This window comes from Corythoichthys intestinalis, chromosome 18, assembly GCF_030265065.1.
Source record: "Corythoichthys intestinalis isolate RoL2023-P3 chromosome 18, ASM3026506v1, whole genome shotgun sequence".
Classification (NCBI taxonomy): domain Eukaryota; kingdom Metazoa; phylum Chordata; class Actinopteri; order Syngnathiformes; family Syngnathidae; genus Corythoichthys; species Corythoichthys intestinalis.
Window position 1 is genome coordinate 11,982,628 of NC_080412.1, and position 22,651 is coordinate 12,005,278.

The following is a 22,651-nucleotide window of genomic DNA, read 5'->3' on the forward strand; positions in this document are numbered from 1 at the left end:
TGGAGTTGATTTTTTTTTTAAATCCTTGCAGTTATTTATTTATTTATTAGTTTCAGGGCTCTGGAGTGGCTAAGTTAGCACGAGTCAATGAGCCTGTCCTAGCATGCCATTAAAAAACAACATGTGCACGCATGAAAATCACCGATGACCCATGCAATCAATAGTGTTGGCTGTGTTTTCAGGATGAAGTTATTAAAACTTACCATTGCATGTGAATAACTTAAATGAACAGCAACATTTGTAATCCAGTAGCTCTGTTGGTAACAGGCTGCAGAGCGGAGTGATTTTTTTTTTCCACCAGTGTGTTCATGTTGTAGCCAGCAGCAAGTATCCACAGTTTGTATTGTTCCTTGTAGGGTTGTTCCGATCATGTTTTTTTGCTCCCGATCCGATCATTTTAGTTTGAGTATCTGCCGATCCCGATATTTCCTGATCCGATAGTTTTTTGTTTTTTTTGCTCGATTCAATTCCAATCATTCCCGATCATTTATATATACATTCAACATACAGTACGTAAGTACTGTATTTGTTTATTATGACAATAAATCCTTAAGATGGCATTTACATTATTAACATTCTTTCTGTGAGAGGGATCCACGGATAGAAAGACTTGTGACTTTGTGTATTGTGACTAAATATTGCCATCTAGTGTATTTGTTGAGCTTTCAGTAAATGATACTGCAGCATGCCCCAATGCATGATGGGAAGTGGAACCATGATGGGAAGTAAAACCATGACTGTGCGTTGTGCTACCAATGGATATATCTTCTCTGCTTTGGGAAATAAGTTAAGGTGTTAAGACAAAGATCTATTGCCACCTTGCTTCCCCACATTGCTTCCCATGATATGTCTAATCATAGGGAGAGGGATTGCAAGGTTTTAGCCAATTGAAGTACGGCTTCAAAGACTGCCAAAATTCACTCTACCCATTTTGTGCTGCCTCTTATCTCTCTCTTATAGTTAAAACGGCATCACAACAGATTGAGCACAACAATGAGTGAGAGGGTCGTGCAGCGTATACATTAATAGAGTCAAATATTTTAATGTGACACATTTTTTAGTAAATTAATTGCCGCCGTTATCGGGATATTTTTGATAACCCCACATTAAGCCTAAACTAAAGACTCTGGATGAGTGTAACATATTATGTCTGTACCGTTAAATACAATTAGAAAACGATTTAATTAAAACATATATATATATTAAAAAAAGGCATGGCCAATATTTTTTTTGCCGATTCCGATACTTTGAAAATGACGTGATCGGACCCGATCGATCGGGACATCTCTAGTTCCTTGTTCTTCATAGGGAATTTGTGGAAACTCTCATATGCCCATTTCTTCTGTCTGTTTCCAAAGTCTCTAAATGCATGTTTGCTCGGTTGCCGTTCTTCAGTCAAAACTCCGTAGACTGATGCTGCATTCAACCTCTGACCAGGATAAATATCATTGGAACGCCACTCGAACTGGGGGGCCCTAGTCGCAAAGTCAGAAAAAAAGTTATCCAAATTCTCGAGCTGCTTCAATCAGACATCACTCGACAAAATGCGCTGCCTGTCAAAAAAACAGACCGTCAATAGTAAAACTAAATAAGGCAGTTTACAGTGTGGTCTATTTACCTTAGCTGTCGTTTTTCCTCCACTATTGGATCGCTTACGAGAAGCCATGTTTGCTGGAGGTCAGCATGTCTTTTGATGGCCAAAATAAAAATGCTTGGAACTAGGGTTGTTCCTATCATGTTTTTTTGCTCCCGATCCGATCCCGATCGTCTTAGTTTGAGTATCTGCCGATCCCGATATTTCCCGATCCAATTGCTTTTTTTTGCTCCTGATTCAATTCCAATCATTCCCGATCATTTTACCGATCATATACATTTTGGCAATGCAGTAAGAAAAAAAATGAATAAAACTTGGACGAATATATACATTCAACATACAGTACATAAGTACTGTATTTGTTTATTATGACAATAAATCCTCAAGATGGCATTTACATTATTAACATTCTTTCTGTGAGAGGGATCCAAGACTTGTGACTTTGTATATTGTGACTAAATATTGCCAGCTAGTGTATTTGTTGAGCTTTCAGTAAATGATACTGCAGCCATGCCCCAATGCATGATGGGAAGTGGAACCATCATGGGAAGTAAAACCATGACTGTGCGTCGTGCTACCAATGGATATATCTTCTCTGCTTTGGGAAATAACTTAAGTTGTTAAGACAAAGATCAATTGCCACCTTGGACATTGCTTCCCATGATATTTTTAATCATAGGGAGAGGGATTGCAAGGTTTAAGCTAATTGAAGAAATGCTACAAAGGCTGCTAAAATTCACTCTACTCATTTTGCGCTGCCTTTTGTCTCTCTATATAGATAAAACGGCGTCATTACAGATTGAGCGCGACAATGAGTGAGAGGGTCGTGCAGCGCATATATTAATAGCGTTAAGTATTTTAACGTGACACATTTTTTAATAAATTAATTGCCGCCGTTATCGGGATATTTTTGATAACCCTACCTTAAGCCTAAACTCTGGATGAGTGTAACATATTATGTCTGTAACGTTAAATACAATTAGAAAACGATTTAATTAAAATATATATATATATTAAAAAAAGGCATGGCCGATATTTTTTTGCCGATTCCAATACTTTGAAAATGACGTGATCAGACCCGATCGATCTCTACTTGGAACGCTTTTAGGTCGCAACTGGTACCATCCGAGTGGGATAACCTCCCTCTAATGCAGCATGAGCACGAGTGGCCAAGCACTCCTCTCTATTGTGGTTGCATTACGCATCTAAAAAAATAGTCCTGTAGAAATAAATGAATTACGACAGTTTGGTGTGAAATTATTTTTGCCACATGTGTATTTTGAACAACGATCTGCATTTTGAATTTATTTGACTATGTTAGATCTTTTAATATTGTTTTTTTTTAATTTTTTTATTGGCATGCTAGGAAGGGACCATTGACTCACGCTAGCTTAACCACTTCGGAGCCCTAAAATGAATAAATACGTAACTGATAAACTGTACGGAATTTGTTGAAATCAGCTCCATCGACTTATCTAACCCCCGCTAACTCGAAGATTTAGCCTGATGTCAAAAATTCTGAACCTCCGCTTTAAAAAAATACATTATTAAATGCCTACTCTATGAACAGAGTGGTGCTATCATTATTTAATTATATTTACCCGTGGACACCATGTGGGGGGCCTGATAACAGAGTAGAAAGAGGAGGGAAGGTAAGTCGAGAGGAATTTTGATTAGGCATTTTGGAGTGATCAATATTGTATTATATATCGTGGCATATTGATATAATATAATATGACACAAATGGTGATATATTTTTTATTGTATGTAGCGCAGCACTAGTCAGTGGTAGCAAGTGAGTGAAACGCTGCAAGTTTTTAATTTAATATATTTGTGACCTGATTAACTGTGGCCACAAAAAAAGGTCCGGCCAGACGGCAGTGAGTCAACATGCGCTTGCACTTGTACATGTACACGTGTTATTTGTTGTTTTTGCGCTTTGTTAATTTGCCCCTTCATTAGCTCCGTTTTCTGCTTAATGGGCCTGTTATTCAGGCTTTTTTTTCTCTACCTGCTGCCAGCAACAACAGAACTGCCACGCCTCTCTAATGGCGACCTCATTTCAGCGCTGCCAGTGAGCCAGCGACTGCGCCCGGGGGCTAACCCAAACCATATTTCATACCAGGCGGGGTATGACAAATAAAAATGTGTCTAGGCGAGGTCAGATCAAGAATCCTATGCATTGTTAACAGCCTCAGGTTCTTCCCGTTTTTCACTGTGGATGCTTATTAATTATTTGCCAGATAAATCAAATGAATTTAAATTGTGACATGATTACTGTATATCCACCAAGCATGACCTTGTTTTACTGCGCTGGGAAAAAATACCGCATCAAAAATGAATAAAAGTTTCTTGAAGACAAGTTACATTTTTCTTGTAAAGAAAACAAAACAAATGGAACAGGTAAAAATGTCTCAAGGATTTATATCTAACTGAAATCATACTTATTAACTTATTTTTCCTTTTTTTAAGTGTGATGAGATTCTTTACTACAAAAACTACACTCATATTCTTGGCAAGATTTTTATTGTTTGAATTATATCTGGTGTAAATAATTGTTTGGGAGTTAGATTAATTTAAAAGTACTATCCAAGATGTTTTTATTTAATTTATAGTGCTTTTCTACTCCATGCATGCTCCACCAATGCCATGATGAGCAAATAGAGCTCTGAGATTTTAACAGACTGCTCCAAAAGCCCTTTTCCATATATTCAATAGAGATGGTTAAGGTCAACCATCCTGAGCGAACATGCGCCTGTGTACATCCATGCGCCCCTCCGCGGCTGCGGTGCTGTTTCACCAGGCCTCCGCCTAGTTTTCATTTAGCAAAAACACTTTTCTAACCCACATAAGACTAACTACTAAACAATCGCGTTGGCTGTTTTTATGTTCCTAGTGCTGATTCAATGGGCCAAATGCTCGTTGCTTTGTGTCCGTGCTCGTACAAGCATGCGTGCCAGGCACGAACTGCAATTACGCTTAGGCTAGAGTCGCGAGTAAAAATGTGACAAACTCTGCATACTACCTTTAAGCATTACTGTATATGGTAATTTAAGTTGGTGAAAGTTGAAATTAAAAAAAAAAAAATGTATCTCCAAATTCAGCACTTCAAATACTGTACATTTTTGGATGGATTCTGGATTTTTGACACGGAATTGCCCAAAATCCAAAACGAACAGAAAGTGACACTGAGATAGCCCAAATTTTACAGGAAGTGACCTGTAAGCAGTGTTGTCAGTAACGCATTACTGTAATCTGATTACTTTCTTTCAGTAAAAAGCAATCTATCGCGTTCATTTTTCCAAACCAGTAGTCTGTTTTTAGTTAGTTTCATTCGTGTCTGTGCTTTACTATTTTGTTATTGCCTCATAATGTATGTACAACGAAGAGTAATGTAGTCATGCGCGAAGAGCATTTCGAGTAGGTTAGAAAGGTTCCCATCTTGTCATTACGCGTTCGTTTCCATGGTAATCGCTGATAGCTACTTGCTGTTTTGGTCTAGCGTCACATGTGCTAAGTGTTTTGGGACTGAGAAAGACATGAGGAGTGCGGGTGCACATTCGAGCCGAGTGCAGCCACCTGTTGAGATGTGTGAGCGAATATTGATCTGTGTGCATCCATGAATGAAAGTGAGTACCGTATTGGCCCGAATATAAGACGGTCCTGATTATAAGATGACCCCCTCTTTTTCAAGACTCAAGTTTGAAAAAAGACTTTTTAAACACCAAATTAATTTTTATACAGAAAATAATTACAGTACATCCAAAACAAATGATTATAACAATATATTTGAGAGAAAAAGCATGTTATTTTGCCTCATTCAAATCTTAATATCTGAACATTTAAATATGTAAACTAAAGTGCAATCAAACTCGTAAATGAATGGGTTCTGGTTTTTGAAATGTAAATAAACCAATCTATTGTGATAAAACAACAAAATTGCAATAACTGCATTAACCATCAAAGTGAAGTCTAACTGTAACTAGTCTTGAATCTGAATAGGGAAAAACATTGCAGTAAAATAATGCAAACTGGTCAAACTAAAAAGAGTAGCTGAGATCTGTCATGACAGAACATCGCTTCATTGATATCTGGCGCCATCTAGCGTCGTGAATGGGTATAATGTCCAGACCGCGAATATAAGACGACTCCCTCTTTTTCAGTGTTATTTCAATGCAAAAAACACCATCTTATGTTCGGGCCAATACGGTATTTGTCCTTCATTCTGAAGGGTTCCAGAGATAGGTTGTAGCCGCTTCATGCCTAACGGGTAATCATTACTCCAAGTCGGCAAGCATTCTTTACATCATTTTCGTGCTGCACATTTATGCCATGAGGTGACGTGTTCGTGTAGCATCTTTTGGATGTGTTGTAAGTCCGATCGAGTGTAAAGTGCTTTGTTGGCGCCACATTTTGTGGTCAAATTGACTGATTGAATTGCGTGTGTGGACAGCGTACTTCCGGGTTGTGGGCGCGCATTTGTGCCCTAACCCACCTTTGTGTTTATTGCAAAGTGCAATTCATATGTGTGTTATTATTGTGAAGGCAATTTGCATTGTTTTAAATTGGCAATGATATGTTGTTAACACCTAAACCCAAACCCGAAGTTTGGATTTTTTGACATTAGGCTTAATCTTCGAGTTAGCGAGGGTTTAATTAGTCGGTGGAGTTGATTTCAAATAATTCCATGCAGTTTGTGAATTATTTTTTAGTTTCAGGGCTCCGGAGTCAATGGTGGTTGAATTTACTAATTACACCCTCGCTAACTCGAAGATCAAGCCTTATGACAAAAATTCTGATCTTCCCCTTTAAATTCAATTATCGGAAAGTCACTTACATGTGATTACATTTTTCTGTTGTTATTCTTATGTTGAGGCAGCAAAGAGAAAAATTGGTGAAAAGTAACCGATAAATTACTTTTAAAATAACTTAGTTACTTTGATAATAAAGTAATCAGTAAAGTAACTAGATTATTTTTTTAGGCGTAATCAGTAATTAAATTGTTTTTTCAGGTAATCTGTGACAACACTGCCGGTGAGTACCCGAAAACTACAAGGAAGTGACCCAAACGACATGAATAGAAAGTAACCTGGAAATGCCCCAAAACAACAGAAAATGACCAATCAACAGGAAGTCCAGGAAAAACATTACAGCAACAACAAACAGATTTCTCATAATAGATTCATGAAAAAAAATTAAAAAGCACAATTTAAAAAAAATTCCAAATATATTCCAAAGTGTCTAAATAATTTTATTAACTCAGATTCAAGGAAAATATATATTTTTATAAAGTATATTATATTCTGAAGTGTCCAAAGTCGAAAGCACTTAAAAAAAAAAAAAAACTAAATAAATAAGTGATTGAATTTCATTAAAATAATAATAATAACCTCATATGGCAGGAGATAATCATTATGCCTTGCTGACATGACAAAATTTTGAAACATTTCACAGTGTTGTTTGCTCTTGATTATCTTTGAAAATTATCGCACTGCCAGCAGATGATAAATAATTTACATCGGACAGTCTTTCCCTTTTTCCTGTCAAAAAGCTTAGCGAGTGAAAAAAATAGATTCCCAGCACAGCTGCCGTCTGTCGTTTATTTACGCATCCCTCTACCGACATCGGGGCCCTCTCGGAGCGTGCGTCAGACGTGTTTGGCGTCCTAATTGATTTCAGAAAAGCTTGTTGGGGGAAGCAAAGCTGCTACCGCCACCCACCATTAATTTGCGGCCTCTCCATATCTGAAAGCTTCATATCGTTTGGTAGCAAGAAGGCGGCGTAATCCCTCCCCAAAAAGGAGGATGAGTACTTTGAGCTGTTCTAAATGCTTATGTTTACCTTTTGTCTTCATGTGGATTACTCGTAATTAACGGTAGCTGACACGCTGTCAAATCATGCAAATGAGTCAGCGTTGTTTTGCTAAATGTGCCAAAATACAGGCATGCAAAATAGCTTCAATTATCAAAGTCCGCGATAATTCCGCGGACTGAAGTTGGTGAACGAAATCCCTCCAATGTGCCTTGTTTGCGATGAATTTGCACATTTGAGTCATTGAGCAGATTGACTCAAAGCAATAGAATCAGCTGTGTTTCTGATAAGTTAAGTCCATTTCAACTGAATCGTCAAGCTGATTTTTGACACGGGCCACATCATAGTTTTTAGAGGACCATTATATATGCCAACTGGGGCCGCCGCAATCAATCAACGAATCAATAATAAATCGATTAATTGTTTAAGGCAGGGGTGCCCAATCCCAGTCCTCGAGAGCCCCTATCCAGCTTGTTTTCCATGTCTCCCTCTTCTAACACACCTGAATCAACTAATCAGGATCGGTATCAGGCTGCTGCAGAGCTTGCTGATGAGCTGAACATTTGATTCAGGTGTGTTAAAGGAGGGAGACACGGAAAACAAGCTGGATAGGGTCTCTCGAGGACCGGGATTGGGCACCCCTGGTTTCAGGACTTTGTTGACCTAAAAATTCTTGAAATCTATGGAATATCAGGTGTGCCAAAATAAAATAATAAATGAAATATAAAAGTATATTTTGTCCATAGACCTCATAATATATTGGCGGGACACGGGACCGATTAATAGGGGGCCTATCTCCGTCAAAGCTGATCGAGTGGAAACACAAAGAGCTTTTTATTCTTGTGAATAAATGCTTAAATCGCGGAGTTCTTTATAGATGTGGACGTAAAACAGTCTAGATTTTTGGGTTAAAAGCACAAAAACAGGCAGTTAGCATTTATTTTACGTAAATATGTCGAATGTGCTGCTAGTCTTTAAGCCACTGGGGTGCCGCCTTATCACCACAAAGAGCTTTTTACAGTACGTTGAAAATTCTTGTGATTAAATGCTTAAATCCCTGATTTCTTTATAGATCACAACGTAAAACAGTCTCGATTCTTGGTTAAAAGCAATAAACCGGGTAGTTAGCATTTATTTTACGTAAATATTGCGAATTATGACGCCAATGCCGTGGTTGGTTAATTTCTCCCATTGATTTTTTTCACGTTTACCTGAATTACCTTGAATCCTCGAACAAATCACTCCTGAGACAATCCTTCCTGTTTGCATGCGGTAGATCTTTCGTACTTTTTCCAATCTAAATCCGGCGTTGGATCGCTGCATGTGTTTGAGAGTAACTGCGACCGACAATAAAAAACACTCACGTGAAAAACAATGGCAATTTTTGTCATTGACTTTATCATTGAAAATCAAAAACGGACCTCAATCAAAAACCTTTCCAATTAGCTTTTCATATTCTTTGTCTTTCTCTTTCGTAATTGCCTTTGCTTTTCTGTATAGTCGTCGGTAGCTGATTACTCCTAGTTTACCTGAAGGAAAGGGACGTGTCACTGAGCGACGGGGGGAAATCTGTATGACGTTGATTTATTTTTTATTCATCATTTCTTGGAGAGATATGGAAATATCCATTTCTCAACTGCTTAGAGAAGCAGCTGATAGGCTGGATAGGTCGCCTCAGCCAACTACACAGTCACCAGGACAATCAAATGTATTGCCATCGATAACTAACCCTTTCCTGTTTTTTTAAATTAACTCATTGGCTACAATTGACAGATAGATATAGTGATAAAGTAGATATAGAAGATATAGTGCCATCAATGGCAGCCAGTGAGTTAAAATAAAAAAGAGGGAAACTGTGAACATCTTCTTGTTTTACAATAACAGTAAAATTTCTCTTATTTTTAATTTATTAATCTTTTTTTTCTATTTCAAAATGTTTGTTTTAAAGGGTTTATTTATTTATTTTTTTAACTAAAAGAAACAACTCTAAATACTGTTTGCTCTGATTTTTGTAGTTATTGAGTTCTTATTGAGTTTTATTAATCCTGTTGCCACATTTATCATATTTGATGCAAGAATTTTGAGCATTGCGGTATTCTTTCCAATGAAAAAAATGGCCAAATTCATTAAAAATCTAAAATTATTTGTTCCGAATTATTTCTTCAAAGAATTTTCAATTTGCTCTAAATTATTTTATGGTTTAAGCGTGAAAGCGTTAAAATTCTATCTTAGCAATGTACATGATTTGCCAGTACACACAAAATGATGCAGTGTACCAGATCTGGCCCCTGGGCAACAAATTTGACACCTGTGTCCTTAATGTTCTTTTGCCGCAGGTAACGCGTGCACCATGTCGGAGTACAACCGTCTGAAGAGCTTGCTGTTGGACATGAAGACCGCACCAGGGAACCCTGGGACCGAACCCAACCAGCAGAGGGACATGGACGCCAGGCGGGTGCTGGTTGACACCATGTTCAAGTACCTGGACGTCAACCAAGACGGACGACTGGTCTCCGAGGAACTGGAAAAGGTAGGCGCCCTAAAATCATTTATCTGCTATTTATTTAAATGAGTTTTATCACTAGTAGACATCAATGCCAGTAAATGAGTTAAAACATCTGTTAGATCTAAAACTACAGATTTTTTTTATTTAATTGTTGCCCAGTGTTATTTTTAGTAAACTACTTCACATCCCTTAAACCAGAGGTCCCCAACCACCGGGCCCTGCATCGGTACCGGTCTGTAGATCATTATGCACCGGGCTGCAAACAATGAATAATAAATGATTAGAAAATATGTTTTTTTATTCTGGGTGTGTTATTTTGAAAGACAATCACTTCTGCCTGTGCCTAATTTTCACGCTAATGTCTTGTTCTTGCATCAGCAATACAAACTAGCCCTTATCAGTTAGCCAGAAACAAGGGTTTACTCTGGGAAGTTTTTTGCAAAGGGTAAACGAGACAACTAGAACTATAACAACAGACTGCCAGCCCAAAAAAAAAGCTGCATTTAAAAAAAACAACAACAAAAAAACATTCCCAATTCTGTTCATCACAACAGGTTGATTCACAAACCCTGTGTAATCTGCAGTACCAATCTTGCTAATGAAGCCATGAAACCATCAATACTGCACTGCTACAGTAGTACAGGAGTGACAGCAACCAAAAAAAGACGACTGTAAAAGATGCTTTCAGATTAAATACTAAATAATAATGACTAAGACTGAAACAACTAATCGATTAGATCGATTAATAAATTTAATAATTGATTATTGCCGACAAGTACGAGCAGTCCCGTTTGGGTCCTTGTTCGTGTGTAATGTGAGGCTGCGCGCGCCACTGATTAGAGCAATAGAGAGAGAGTTCACTGCTACACTCAGGTTGGGTTGCGGATTCAATCATACTTAGTATGAGGTGTCGAGAGTTAGATTGTCTTTTGTGTTGTTAGATCCCAGTGGCGCCACCAGGGGGTGGCCAGGGGTGGCCACGGCCACCCCTATAAATTGGTTGGCCACCCCAGTGGCCACCCCGCTTGCCAGTATATCGTTAGATGGTTGTAGCATCAGTTATGCATTTCATCCCAAATGAATGCATTTATTTTGTTTTGTTAAATGTAGGGCTGTCAAATTTATCACGTTAACAGGCGATAATTAATTTTTTAAAATTGATTACGTGAAAATATTTATTTCAATTAATGCATTCGCGGTACGACTCATTCACGCATTCCGGCAAACAGCCTACAATGGCGCCGTTTCACCTATATACAGAGATAAGAGGAAAAGTGGCGTAGATACAAACATTCATTGGGGCCTATAAATATTGTGGGAAGCAACGTGGGGAAGAATAACAGGAGTTGATCTTTTTCTTAACACCCTGTAGTGTACCCAACACAGAGAAGATATAGCATTTGCAGCCACCACACACAGTAATGGTTGCACCACTTCCCATCATGCATTTAGGTAAAACAGTTAAGTCGCTACAGTATCATTTAATTAAAGCTCAACAAATACACTAGATGGCAATATTTAGTCACAATATACAAACTCATATTTATCCTTTAAGAATTACAAGTCTTTCTACCCGTGGATCCCTTTCACAGAAAGAATGTTAATAAAGTTAATGCCATCTTGTGGATTTATTGTTATAATAAACAAATACAGTACTTATGTACACTATGTTGAATGTATATATCCATCTTATCTTTCCATTCCAACAATAATTTATAGAAAAATATGGCATATTTTAGATGGTTTGAATTGCGATTAATTACGATTAATTAATTTTTAAGCTGTGATTATCTCGATATAAAAATTTAATCGTTTGACAGCCCTAGTTAAATGTACACGTTATGCCTAATATATACATAACACAATAAAACAGAATTGTTGTGGAACTCAAAATGTTGACTGGACAGTTATGGACTATGCACATTAAATCATTAGTAACATCACATATTACACAATACACCTAAGTATATCAGTAGCCGTGTTGATAGTTTTCCGCTGACCTTTTTACTGCAATAATATAATGACAACCTGAAATTATGGCTTTTAGTTTTGACCACCCCAAGATTTTAAGTGGCCCCATCTGGCCACACCTATGAAAAATTTCTGGAGGCGCCACTGTTAGATCCAGTGTGAGGTGTCAGAGGTGAGTAAATGAAGTTAGTTGTTTTGTGGATGAGATGTTATTACTTAGCACAGAGTGCTAAGCTAGTTAGCGATTATGCTAATCGGTGTCTTAAGTCTTCGTTTGTGTTGTTTTGCAGAAGCACATTAGCACTTTAGTTATTGTTAGCTGGTAAAGTTGTTTCATTTCTTTTTATAAGGAAAACCACACACATAAACCTATTCATATAACACTTTAGAGCAGTGGTTCTGAACATGGGTTCGATCGAACTCCAGGGGTCTGGTGTCCAAACTCCGGCCCGGGGGCCTAATGCGGCCCGTGGTCAAATTTCATCCGGCCACCAGCCTCTGTCATAAAATCAATAACGTCTGGCCCGCACACAGACTTAATAAATTGGTCAGCAGTACTGCTACTAGCATATGAGGTAGCTTACACACTAAATGCTGCTCCTCATTTACCCACTAAAAAGCAACAATACTCTAAGCAATATTACCCCGTGTGACCTTTTACTCACAATTTTCTAAAATGGCGACAATCAACAAAAAAAAGTTGACTGTGACAGCCGACGCTTCAAGGATAGGTGGAAATTTGACTTTTTCTTCACTAAAATATGCAACAACTGTGTTTGCGTCATATGCAAAGAGACAGTTGCTGTTTTTAAAGCGTTCAATGTATGGCGATTTTACCAAACAAGACACGCTGACAAGTATGACAAGATTACAGGGAAGATACGTAGCGAGAAATTGAAGCAACTTGAAGCTAGTTTAATGTTACAGCAGCAGTGTTTCACAAAAGCCCGAAAGTCGAAAGCTTAGCCACAAAGGCTGGTTGCGAGATTGTTGAAATTATTAATTAAAAAAAAATAATAAAGCAAATGTGACACACATAATGGCTCGCTAAAATTTGCTTAAATATATTGTTCAACATAAAGGACGTCAGCCAAGGTCGGCCCCGCACATGTTTACCACACCAAATCTGGCCCACTTTGCAAAAAGTTTGGACACCCCTTAGACTCTAAGGGGTTTGGCGAAGGTAAAGAAACGCAGAGCCCATTTTTTTATATGCTGATTAAATCTAGGCAAAGTTGGTTTTTAGACCAGGTTTTGGACTCTCAATTTATAGGCTTTATCCATTTTTGCTAGTCATGAATCTGATGGGAGGAGGAGATGGTTTGCTCAGTGGAAGGTTGACTCTTGGTATGAAGGAATACAACAGACCAATGGGCAGCGTGGTCTCAAATTTTGACCAGTTTATAAAACATGCTGTCCAATTAAGAAGAATTTTGAAAGGAAATCTGCTAAATGATTAGCTTGCTAGCATAGATATATCAGTTTTGAATGAATTTTGAAAAGAGTTGCTTTATTATCCAATTCCGAAGGGTTTGGTGAATCCACATGAGAAACTTGTGGGGTTCGGGACCTTTAGCAAGGTTAAGAACCACTGCCTTGGCGTCAGGGCCGGCACTAGCTATTTTGGTGCCCTACATTCAGGGATTATTCGGTGAAATATTGTTTTGAGCCGTGGTACAAACATTTTCTAAATTAATTATAGTATTATGCAGGCCCATATTTAAAACACAGATACATGAAAACTTTAATATTATACCTTTATACACATGGACTGATAGGGCACTATATAAACATTCTGGACATAATGTGGAAACAATGAATATGAAAGGGGAAATCTACGTAGCTTTAAGATTGTTTTTTTTTTCTTCTAATTAGTTTCACCAGTAGATGTCGCTCTTGGCCTCTGAACCTCTTGAAAATGACTACGGCTTCTTACTAATGGAAAAATTTCGGTATCAACATCGATGTTGCATAAAACCACTACCGGTATGTCTCGTAACATTCCATTTAATTTTCATTGTGCAGTGAATTTGCAAGTCACATCATTTCCACCAAAGCATTTTGGAGTGTTTTTTTTTTTGGTTGTGCACACTAATAAACCGATCTTAACCCGATTTCTGGAGTTATCAGATTATTTAAGTGGTCATGTAAAGAGCATGATCCGCTATCCTTTATCTTATAAACACCGCTATTTTACATCTCTGAGCATGTGTACAAATGGAAAAACGGATGTCTCTAGAGAGGCCTTAGGGACGCCAAACTGATTCGCTTTCAGCCTATGGGCCTACTCAGCAGTTAGCGAGCTTGTGTAACGCAATCGCCACACTCGCATTTGAAGAGGTTCATTGGGACAACTTCAAGCAAGCATGGGTTTTTGGTAGACATGGAGGAAGGCCTATGCTGAGACATGTACTTGGAAAGAAATTGAACTATTGACTTAACGTGTAAACCAGGTTTTTCCTGATTATCACATCACTGAAGTGCACGTAAGTGCGTCAAATCTCATTATTGTCATTACCTGCTTATTCCCAGTTATCAGATTATTGTAGTCATGTAAACGTAGCTGATAATAAATAAACAATTGTTTAAAAACAACAACAACAACATTCTTACCTGCAAGTGATGCGCGGGCATCATCTCGCTGCTTTTTCCTCTTCCTTTTTTCCGCCCCCGACTCTTGTTGTCTTTTCGATGACATTTCCTTTCAAGAATAAACTTCTGCCAAATTTGCGACTGAAGCATAATGGAGCAAACCACTAGGGAATTGGGGGGGGGGGGCACCAAAGGTAGACTGACGAGAGGGCCGCACAGGAGATTCTTTTTTTGTGTAAATAATGAGCCTATGTTACTTATATTTGTATTACTTGCATTTATCAGGCTTTACAAAGTTTTATTTTAAATACTATATATTGTTGTTATTATTACAATTACTATTTTTTAGGATTTTTTACAAACTTGATTTTTTTTTTTTTTGGTGCCCCCTTCAGGCAGAGTTGGTGCCCTACTCGCAGTGCGTGTTATGCATATGGGGAGCGCCGTGTCTGCTTGGAGTCTCCTTTCAACACAAACTCCCGTTCAAACTGTAAAATGTCATACAAGAGAGTGTGCTTTGAAATTGGATTTGGACTGTATTAATGAACAAATGATTGATATAAAAAAAAAAAAAGATTAATTAGTCTTCTCTCCTCCTCATTAAATATTGTGTTTAGTTTGTTTAAAGAAAACAATGAGTCATTGACACAGTTGATATCAGCGCTTTGTCCACAAGAAAAAAAGTGTCGATCAGCAGCACTTTTTAAAATTTTTTATTTGAATGAACAGGACTGAATTGTGTAATGAGAAATTCTTTACATGTTTTATACTGGGAACCTTTATTAAAAACCATAGCAAGTTTTACAGTACAGTTGTAGACAACAGTTAAGTCAGGAAGCTGTAATAAAATATTATTTTTGAAGAAAATAGTCATCCATTTTGTCTTCATTGTTACTTACAACATGGCTAAAACAACTTCAAGTTAAATTGCGACGTAATTGAAAAAGAGTGACATTTATCCAATTAATCGTTTAATTAATCGGCCACTTAATCGATGATAAATAATCATTAGTTGCAGCCGTCATAATGACTGAGGCCTTTGTCATTGGGACATTCATGACCCTACCTGGTTTCTGGTCCCTAGTACAAAAAAAGGTTGGCATAGACAACGTTCCGAAAGAAGAACATTAATTTTCTCACAATTTTGCATTCATCTAGATAACATACAATCGCTCATAGTTAATTGTCCTCACCTAAAAATAATAACAGTTCCACCGATAAACAACAGGGAGGTGTGTTGCGTTAAAAAAACAAAACAGTCTCCGCGTTGAAATTAATAAGGGCCCGCCAAATCTAAATAAAAGATTCAGAGTAATTAATCTTCTGTCATTTTGCCGCCATTGTTGCCAACACAGTGCTTCGTTGTTTAAAATTAAAACTCCAGAGTGATTTATGGCTGACTTTTTACAGGCAGAAAAAATAGAAATAATCTTTTTTATTTTTTTTTTTTTTTCTGCGGGTTTGTTGCGAGATGTAACAAAAGATCCCAACGACTGGCAATTACTAATGCCGATGTGTCTCTGAAAAGGTTTTAAACAGTGAAGCCATGGAATGTAAGTAAAAATTAATTCCACTTGTCCCTCAAGCCACAGACACGAGTGCGGGTGGTCTTTGTGATGGCAAAAAAAAATCCCGTACTTTGGTCTGGTGGGAGTGTTTATTGCGTACGCCCACGGTCAGATCAGACGCTATCAGAGGAACACATGGCTAGAGCCTGCCAGAGGCCCTGAAATATATAAATTAAATTTGTCACGTCCCTTTAATCTGCCTCGACACATGCGCAGCGGCGCTGTAGACAATCAATTGGAGGAGATAAACTGGGATGGGGGGCATTTTTAAGGTGTAGAAATCACAGCTGTAGGACAGTAAAACTAGAAAAAAAAGTGCAAGACGTCAATAGAAAAGCTAATCGTACCAACATATTTTAAACTATTTTATTCACGCTGGTCGTTTACATGTGATTATATTTTTCATTCGTCTTCATTTCCTGATTAATGATATTTTGTGTTTTGTTTGTCATTTACTGCCATTGACAGCGATAGACGGCCAAGCCAACTGAAGCGGTAGAGTTGGCAGCGAATAAGGGAAAAATGCAAAGTAATTTTCCGACTCTGGGCCGCTAGTTTTTTCCCTCATTTTGAATCCTGCAGCTTACTGTCTAGTGGGGCTTATTTGTTGATTTATTTGGGTCAATAGGTGACACTTTATTTGACGGTGGCGTCATAAGACTACCATAAGACCGTCATAATTATGACATGACACTATCATGGGCAATAATGAATGCTTATGACAGATGTCATTGAGTATCATGCGGCAAATTATATCAATAACACCATTTATTTCCAGCTCGGATCTTTTACATCCATTCAAAAGTGAGATAATTTGGAGGCTAACACAAAATGACATCTCTCATAATTCATTAATGCTCATGGCAGTCTCATGTCATAATCATGACGGTCTTATGACAGTGTTATGGCACCACTGTCAAATACAGTGCTACTATATGCCATAACTAGCAATTAATGAAACAACTGGAGCAGTAACTGAAGAAATAATGATCACAGAACATAAATTTTGATTGTTATTTACATCTGTAGCGCTGCATTACATGCTAGGAGGCATGTTGGACGACAACAGTGTTGACAGCAGGTGGCAGCAGAGGTTGACTGTGTCCCCCAAGAGAACAGTTATGGCCAAATGAAGCTTCTTGAAGCAATGAAGCTTTGCAGCCAATTGGTTCAAAGCTTTATGGTGGTTCATTTGGTCTTATGACAGTCTTATGATGCTGCTGTCAAATAAAGTGTTACCGGTTAATATCTATTGGTGTAAATATCCCATAATACAGTGAGGATAGCTGCGGCTTATAGTCCAGTGCGGCTTTTCTATGAACAAATGCAGTTTTCATGTCAAATTTGGTGCGTGGCGGCTTACAGACAGGTGCGCCTGATAGTGTGAAAATTACGGTATGCAAAATACTGAAAAGCTAAATGTAAGAATCTGTACTGTATAGAATACCACTTATCTAAGAATATCAAAAAATGGTGATAACATGAAAACTAAAGTATGTGGATGGGGCGGGATTTTGAAATTGGAAACCAAAAATTGTATGGATTTAGTCTAAAAAACAAAACTATGCAAAATATTATTATTATTATTTATTTTTTTTTTATGTGTCCAAGTATAATTAGCTTTTGTAAAACCTATCATGCGCGCACTGATTTTGGCAATGCCATTTGTCTGATATAAAACTTCATATTTTAGGCAGTCTCAAACATACGCTCCTAAAACATGCTCAGTGGCGCCCCCTTGAATTTTGAATTGAATAAACGACCAACACCAGCTTTGGAAATTGGCATAAAATTTGGTAGACGTGTCTATAATCACAGGACAAGATTTGAATTCTTCAATTCTTTTTAATTCTGAGTTCTGAAAACTAATTCATTTAACTCACTGACTGCCATTGAAAGTGATGGACGTCCAATCCATTTGAAGTTCGGGGGGGGCAGTTGGCTACAAATGAACAAATCGCTGCCATCCTCTCATTTCAAACTGACTGGACGTCTAATAGTGTTAAACTAATTAGAATTCACTAATGACACAGAAAACCCCTTTTTATTTATATATATTTATAATTTTTTGTCTAGATCTCCATAAAAGAACATTTGAACGACGCCTTGCTGCGATGCACCATGCAGGACCTGCTTCGCTACGATGACTACAACAACGACGGACACCTCAGCCTGCATGAGTTCTACACCGCCTTCCGTGAGTTGAAAAAATTTCCCTAAATTCCACAAAAAACTACGGAGCCCCAGACATGACATGAATTTATAAAAATTAACTCGTGCGCATGCTCAAATTGTCCGTGCACACAAGCTACTCCTTTGTGTGAACGAGCTTGTACTTCGTGTGCACTATTTCATGTGCACGAAATCGTTACAGAGAGCTCACGAAGTAGATCCATCACGGTAAGGTACACGAGGGTAAACACATTGAGCACATGTTCTTTGTTCTTCCGGCTAAAATTACAAAATGAACAGTGAATAGATGATTGAATTTTATTTTAGGATGGGGATGAGCTAAAATAAAGGACGAGAATATCATACCAAATAAACTTACCAAGAGGGAATCGCTGGTGTATTTGCAGGTTAGGTGGCTTAGTTTGCGAGTCTGTAGAGATGCGCTCGATATGTTTACCCTCGTATCCCGTACGATGCTAGATCTACTACATGAGCTCGCTTTAACGTTTCCGTGCACATGAAATAAATACTTAGAGCGCACGAACTATTACGAACTGTACAAATTATAGGCCGAGTTATGCTTCTGCGGCAGACCTGCGCCGTCAAGGCAGACCCGATTTACGACCCTCCGCCGTAGCCTGCCGTGCACCTCAACAAAATTTTGACTTGTGCGACGTCAACGCGTGGTGCCGTGGCGCAAATGGACTGTGATTGGTCTACTCAGACTGTTGTTTCCGGTTCAGTGCGAAATCACCGCCATTTTCAAACATTGTTTTATTTCACGCAAAAAACAGACCAAGCCGACGGAAGTATCATCGTAGAGCAAGTACCACAACTACTACAATGTCTCGTCAAGACATTATAAAGATTGCCAAATGGCAAGGTCAGCGAGTACATATAAAAATGGAAGGTAAGTATATGTGAGTTCAGAAGCGAATGGCCACCCGAAGCGGTGACCCAGTCGGCCAAAAACTGCCAGCTTTTTATCTCTTTATGTTGTATTTCTGGTTGGTGCACTTTATCATTTATTCTGTACATATGTTTGCTGTAAGTCTGTGACTTACCGTAATTTCCCGAATATAAGGCGCACCCGTGTATAATGCGCACCCCAAATTTACTTGTAAAATCTAAGGGAAATTATTGTACCTGTTTGTAACGCGCACCCTAATTTTAGCACCAATAAATAGAAGAATACAAGAAAACAGAGCTCGTGTACAGATACAGAAATGTCATTTTAGTGACTGGTGAAACACAGCACAAGCATAGAACAATGGTAGTTCAAAACATTACCATAAACTGACAATATTTACGGTAATAATATGATTTGACAACTACTCCAACTTACCAGAATCTAGGAGAAAACAAAACAGATGTGACTTTTCTTTTAAAGGCTGCTGTATAACTTGCTCGTTTCATCATGATGAATAAACGTTTCTTCCATGGATTGATACGGTAAAATGACAGTGAGAACATAAGTCGGAAATCCGTGAGAGCTCATCGCTGTCAACAAAACAGTAACAATAGGAACTATTGTTATTTGGGTTTGAGTTTCCCGAGGAACAGATATAGTTGACGGACACAGGAAGTCTGTGTGCTTACGTTTGTTATGGTCCGAGTTGCAGAGCTGCAATAAACGTTGACTCAAATGAGTTCAAGAAACTAAATTCTGTGCTTTATGAAGAGTGAAAAAAGCAGAATTTAACACAGACGGAATCATTCGGCCGATTAGAGTGAAGTATTACCGAAACAAAATGGTGATGTCACGTTCTTCAACACAACGTGGCCGTGTCAATTAAAAAAAAAATCGGTTTATATATATATATATATATATATATATATATATATATATATATATATATATTTCTGTCTCCATCCATGTACCCGTTTATAATGCGCACCATGATTTTACAAGTTGATTTTGGGGAAAAAGGGCACGTTATATTCAGGAAATGACTGTATTTACATTTCGCACTTCAAGTATATGAAGAATAAAGCACATGTTTGGTGTCCAAAGAGTTGTTTTGATGTTTGATTTTCAACAACAGACAGTTCAAAACCTTAATATATCATCACTGATTGAGAGTGCCTCGGTGCTTTTATGATAACGTGCTTACCATCAAGGCTTCCAACGCATTTTGGGAAGTTCCATAGCCACCAGAAATCTTCTATGGCTTCCAACTGGCTGGTTGTAGGACAACCAAATAATCGGGCTGGATGGCTGTCCACAATGCTTTGCAGACCTCCGACAAAACGCTGGACACAGTCCTTGACACCAGTTTGAAGCTAGCCGCCACAACTTGCTGGCTTCCACCCGAAGCTAGAAGTCTCTGTGCACTATCAACAGTTGGACAGACCACCTCCGAAACTGTCTTCTGCGTCGCCTGGACCTCAACATTAGTATGATCAACATTTGTTGTTCAATGTTCAATCTCCGTTGGCATTTTTGTGTAACCGGAAGAAAACTAAAGGAAGTCGACAAGTCCCCCAAAAACGTACAAACACAACGCCACACCCCTCTAGTGGCTTGGCGGTGAATTACAGAGCAACGCGTTCCCTTGCCGCAGAACTATCGAATGCTCATTGACACCATAGTCGCTTCGCCGTCACCGCAACGCAGAAGCATAACTCAGGCAACTGGTGCGCACGTGGTACTAGTTCGTTGACACAAAGTAGTAGCTCGTGTGCACGTTCAAATTGTACGTGCACACGAGTTAATAGTTTGTAGGCACAAAGTACTCGTTTGGTCACACAAAGTAGAGGCTCGTTTAATTCATGTCATGTATGGGGCTCTGTAAAAAACTGAGTTTTATCTGTAATTCCCATATTTCCTTTGAGTTAACTTCCCATAACATGTTACACTTTGCTGTTCCACTGCACTGCTGCACTATTACCATCAGTGTTGTTAATAACGGCGTTACAATATAACGGCGTTACTAACGGCGTTATTTTTTTCAGTAGTGGGTAATCTAATTAATTACTTTTCTCATCTTGGCAACGCCGTTACCGTTACTGAGGACGGAAAGGCATGCGTTACTATGCGTTACTATATTGGTCGAAAAGTCTGAGGGAGACGGACTCACCGAGACGAAAGAGCAGAGCAGGAGCGGGGAGGAGGCAAGAAAGTTGTGACGCCGAGCAAACGCGATGCTAGGTAGCTCCAATAATTCATGTTGTAGCCGATAGCCGACAAACTACGCCCGCATGTTATGGTAGACATGGTAGACATGGTAGATATCACATGTACTGTATATAGATATAACTAGATGCAAAATGACAGCCGCCATCTTAAAGCAGTAGGCTTTTTAGGACGGCTCTGTTGTAGAGAACCTTCCTCGCGAACCTACGTAACTTTTTATCTAAAATACTTCTAAATCGGCAAAATCTTGATTTGAATCTATCTTTAAATGATGAAACAGTTTTAAAACTTTCATATGTCGAAAGTAGAGAGAAGGGAACTAATGTAATAATGGGAGCAATTTTAACAACTTTTCACAGTTGATTCAGGGTAAAGGGTAAATTAGGGTAAAGAATTGGGCTCGGGCCAATTGTACCAAAAACCTCCACAAAAAACTTCACAAAGTTTTTTTTTTTTTTTTTTAATTTCTTTTTTTGAGGGAAAAAAAAAAAGTAATTATCACCAATTACTTTGCCAAGTAACTAATTACTCTTACATTCAGGTAATTGAGTTAGTAACGCAATTACTTTTTGGGAGAAGTAATTTGTAACTATAATTAATTACTTTTTTTCAGTAAGATTAACAACACTGATTACCATTAACCTTGGTGGCAGTGAGCTACTGTATGTTTACGTGTCATCATCAGACTGCAAAAACACGAATCAAATATATCTCAAAACATTTCAAATGTCTGACATTGACAGTTTAATTCAATAATGCTCACTCTGAAGTCTGCATGGTGTTGCAAGACAATAAAAGGCATCCGCCAGACAGCCGGCGGAGGGGCGCTCGGAAGCGACGCTAATAGCATTATGATGAGATTTAGAACGGCGACATATCTCCTTACTGACGACGCACGAAGAGCCTACGCTCGAGCGGACCGCTCTTATTTCATCCGCAAAGGCACCTGCTCACCCGACTAATCCGCCGCCGCCTTTGAATCACAGAACCTCTGACACCGCTTGCCTCGTCTAATTACAACCACGCTAATTCCCCGACAATATGAGCAAGTGAAAGCTGACATGGAGCCAGTTTAAAAGCTGTTTAAAGGTTGTTTTTTGTCCTTGACTGCGGCGTTTTATGAACTCCCCAGCGATAAAAGTTCAAATGGATCGGACGTCTTTCGCCGTCATTGGCACTGAAACATGATCATTTACTGAATGTCTTGCATACTGATTAGTTGAACCTTTCCACAAATATTTCTGTGAAATTCTGTATCGAGAGGATGCTGCAGAGGCAGGCGAGAGATGGTTGTGAATTCT

General features: G+C 38.4%; 1 protein-coding gene across 1 annotated transcript in view; it reads left to right on the forward strand.

The window, feature by feature from the left end:
* The window catches only part of fstl4 (follistatin-like 4), a 291,975-nt gene that overhangs the window by 183,507 nt on the left and 85,817 nt on the right, over window positions 1–22,651 (forward strand). Inside the window, exons 5-6 of the mRNA XM_057821868.1 lie at window positions 9,742–9,935; window positions 18,119–18,239. Coding sequence (XP_057677851.1) covers window positions 9,742–9,935; window positions 18,119–18,239 — 315 coding nt within the window. The remainder of the gene's footprint in view (window positions 1–9,741; window positions 9,936–18,118; window positions 18,240–22,651) is intronic.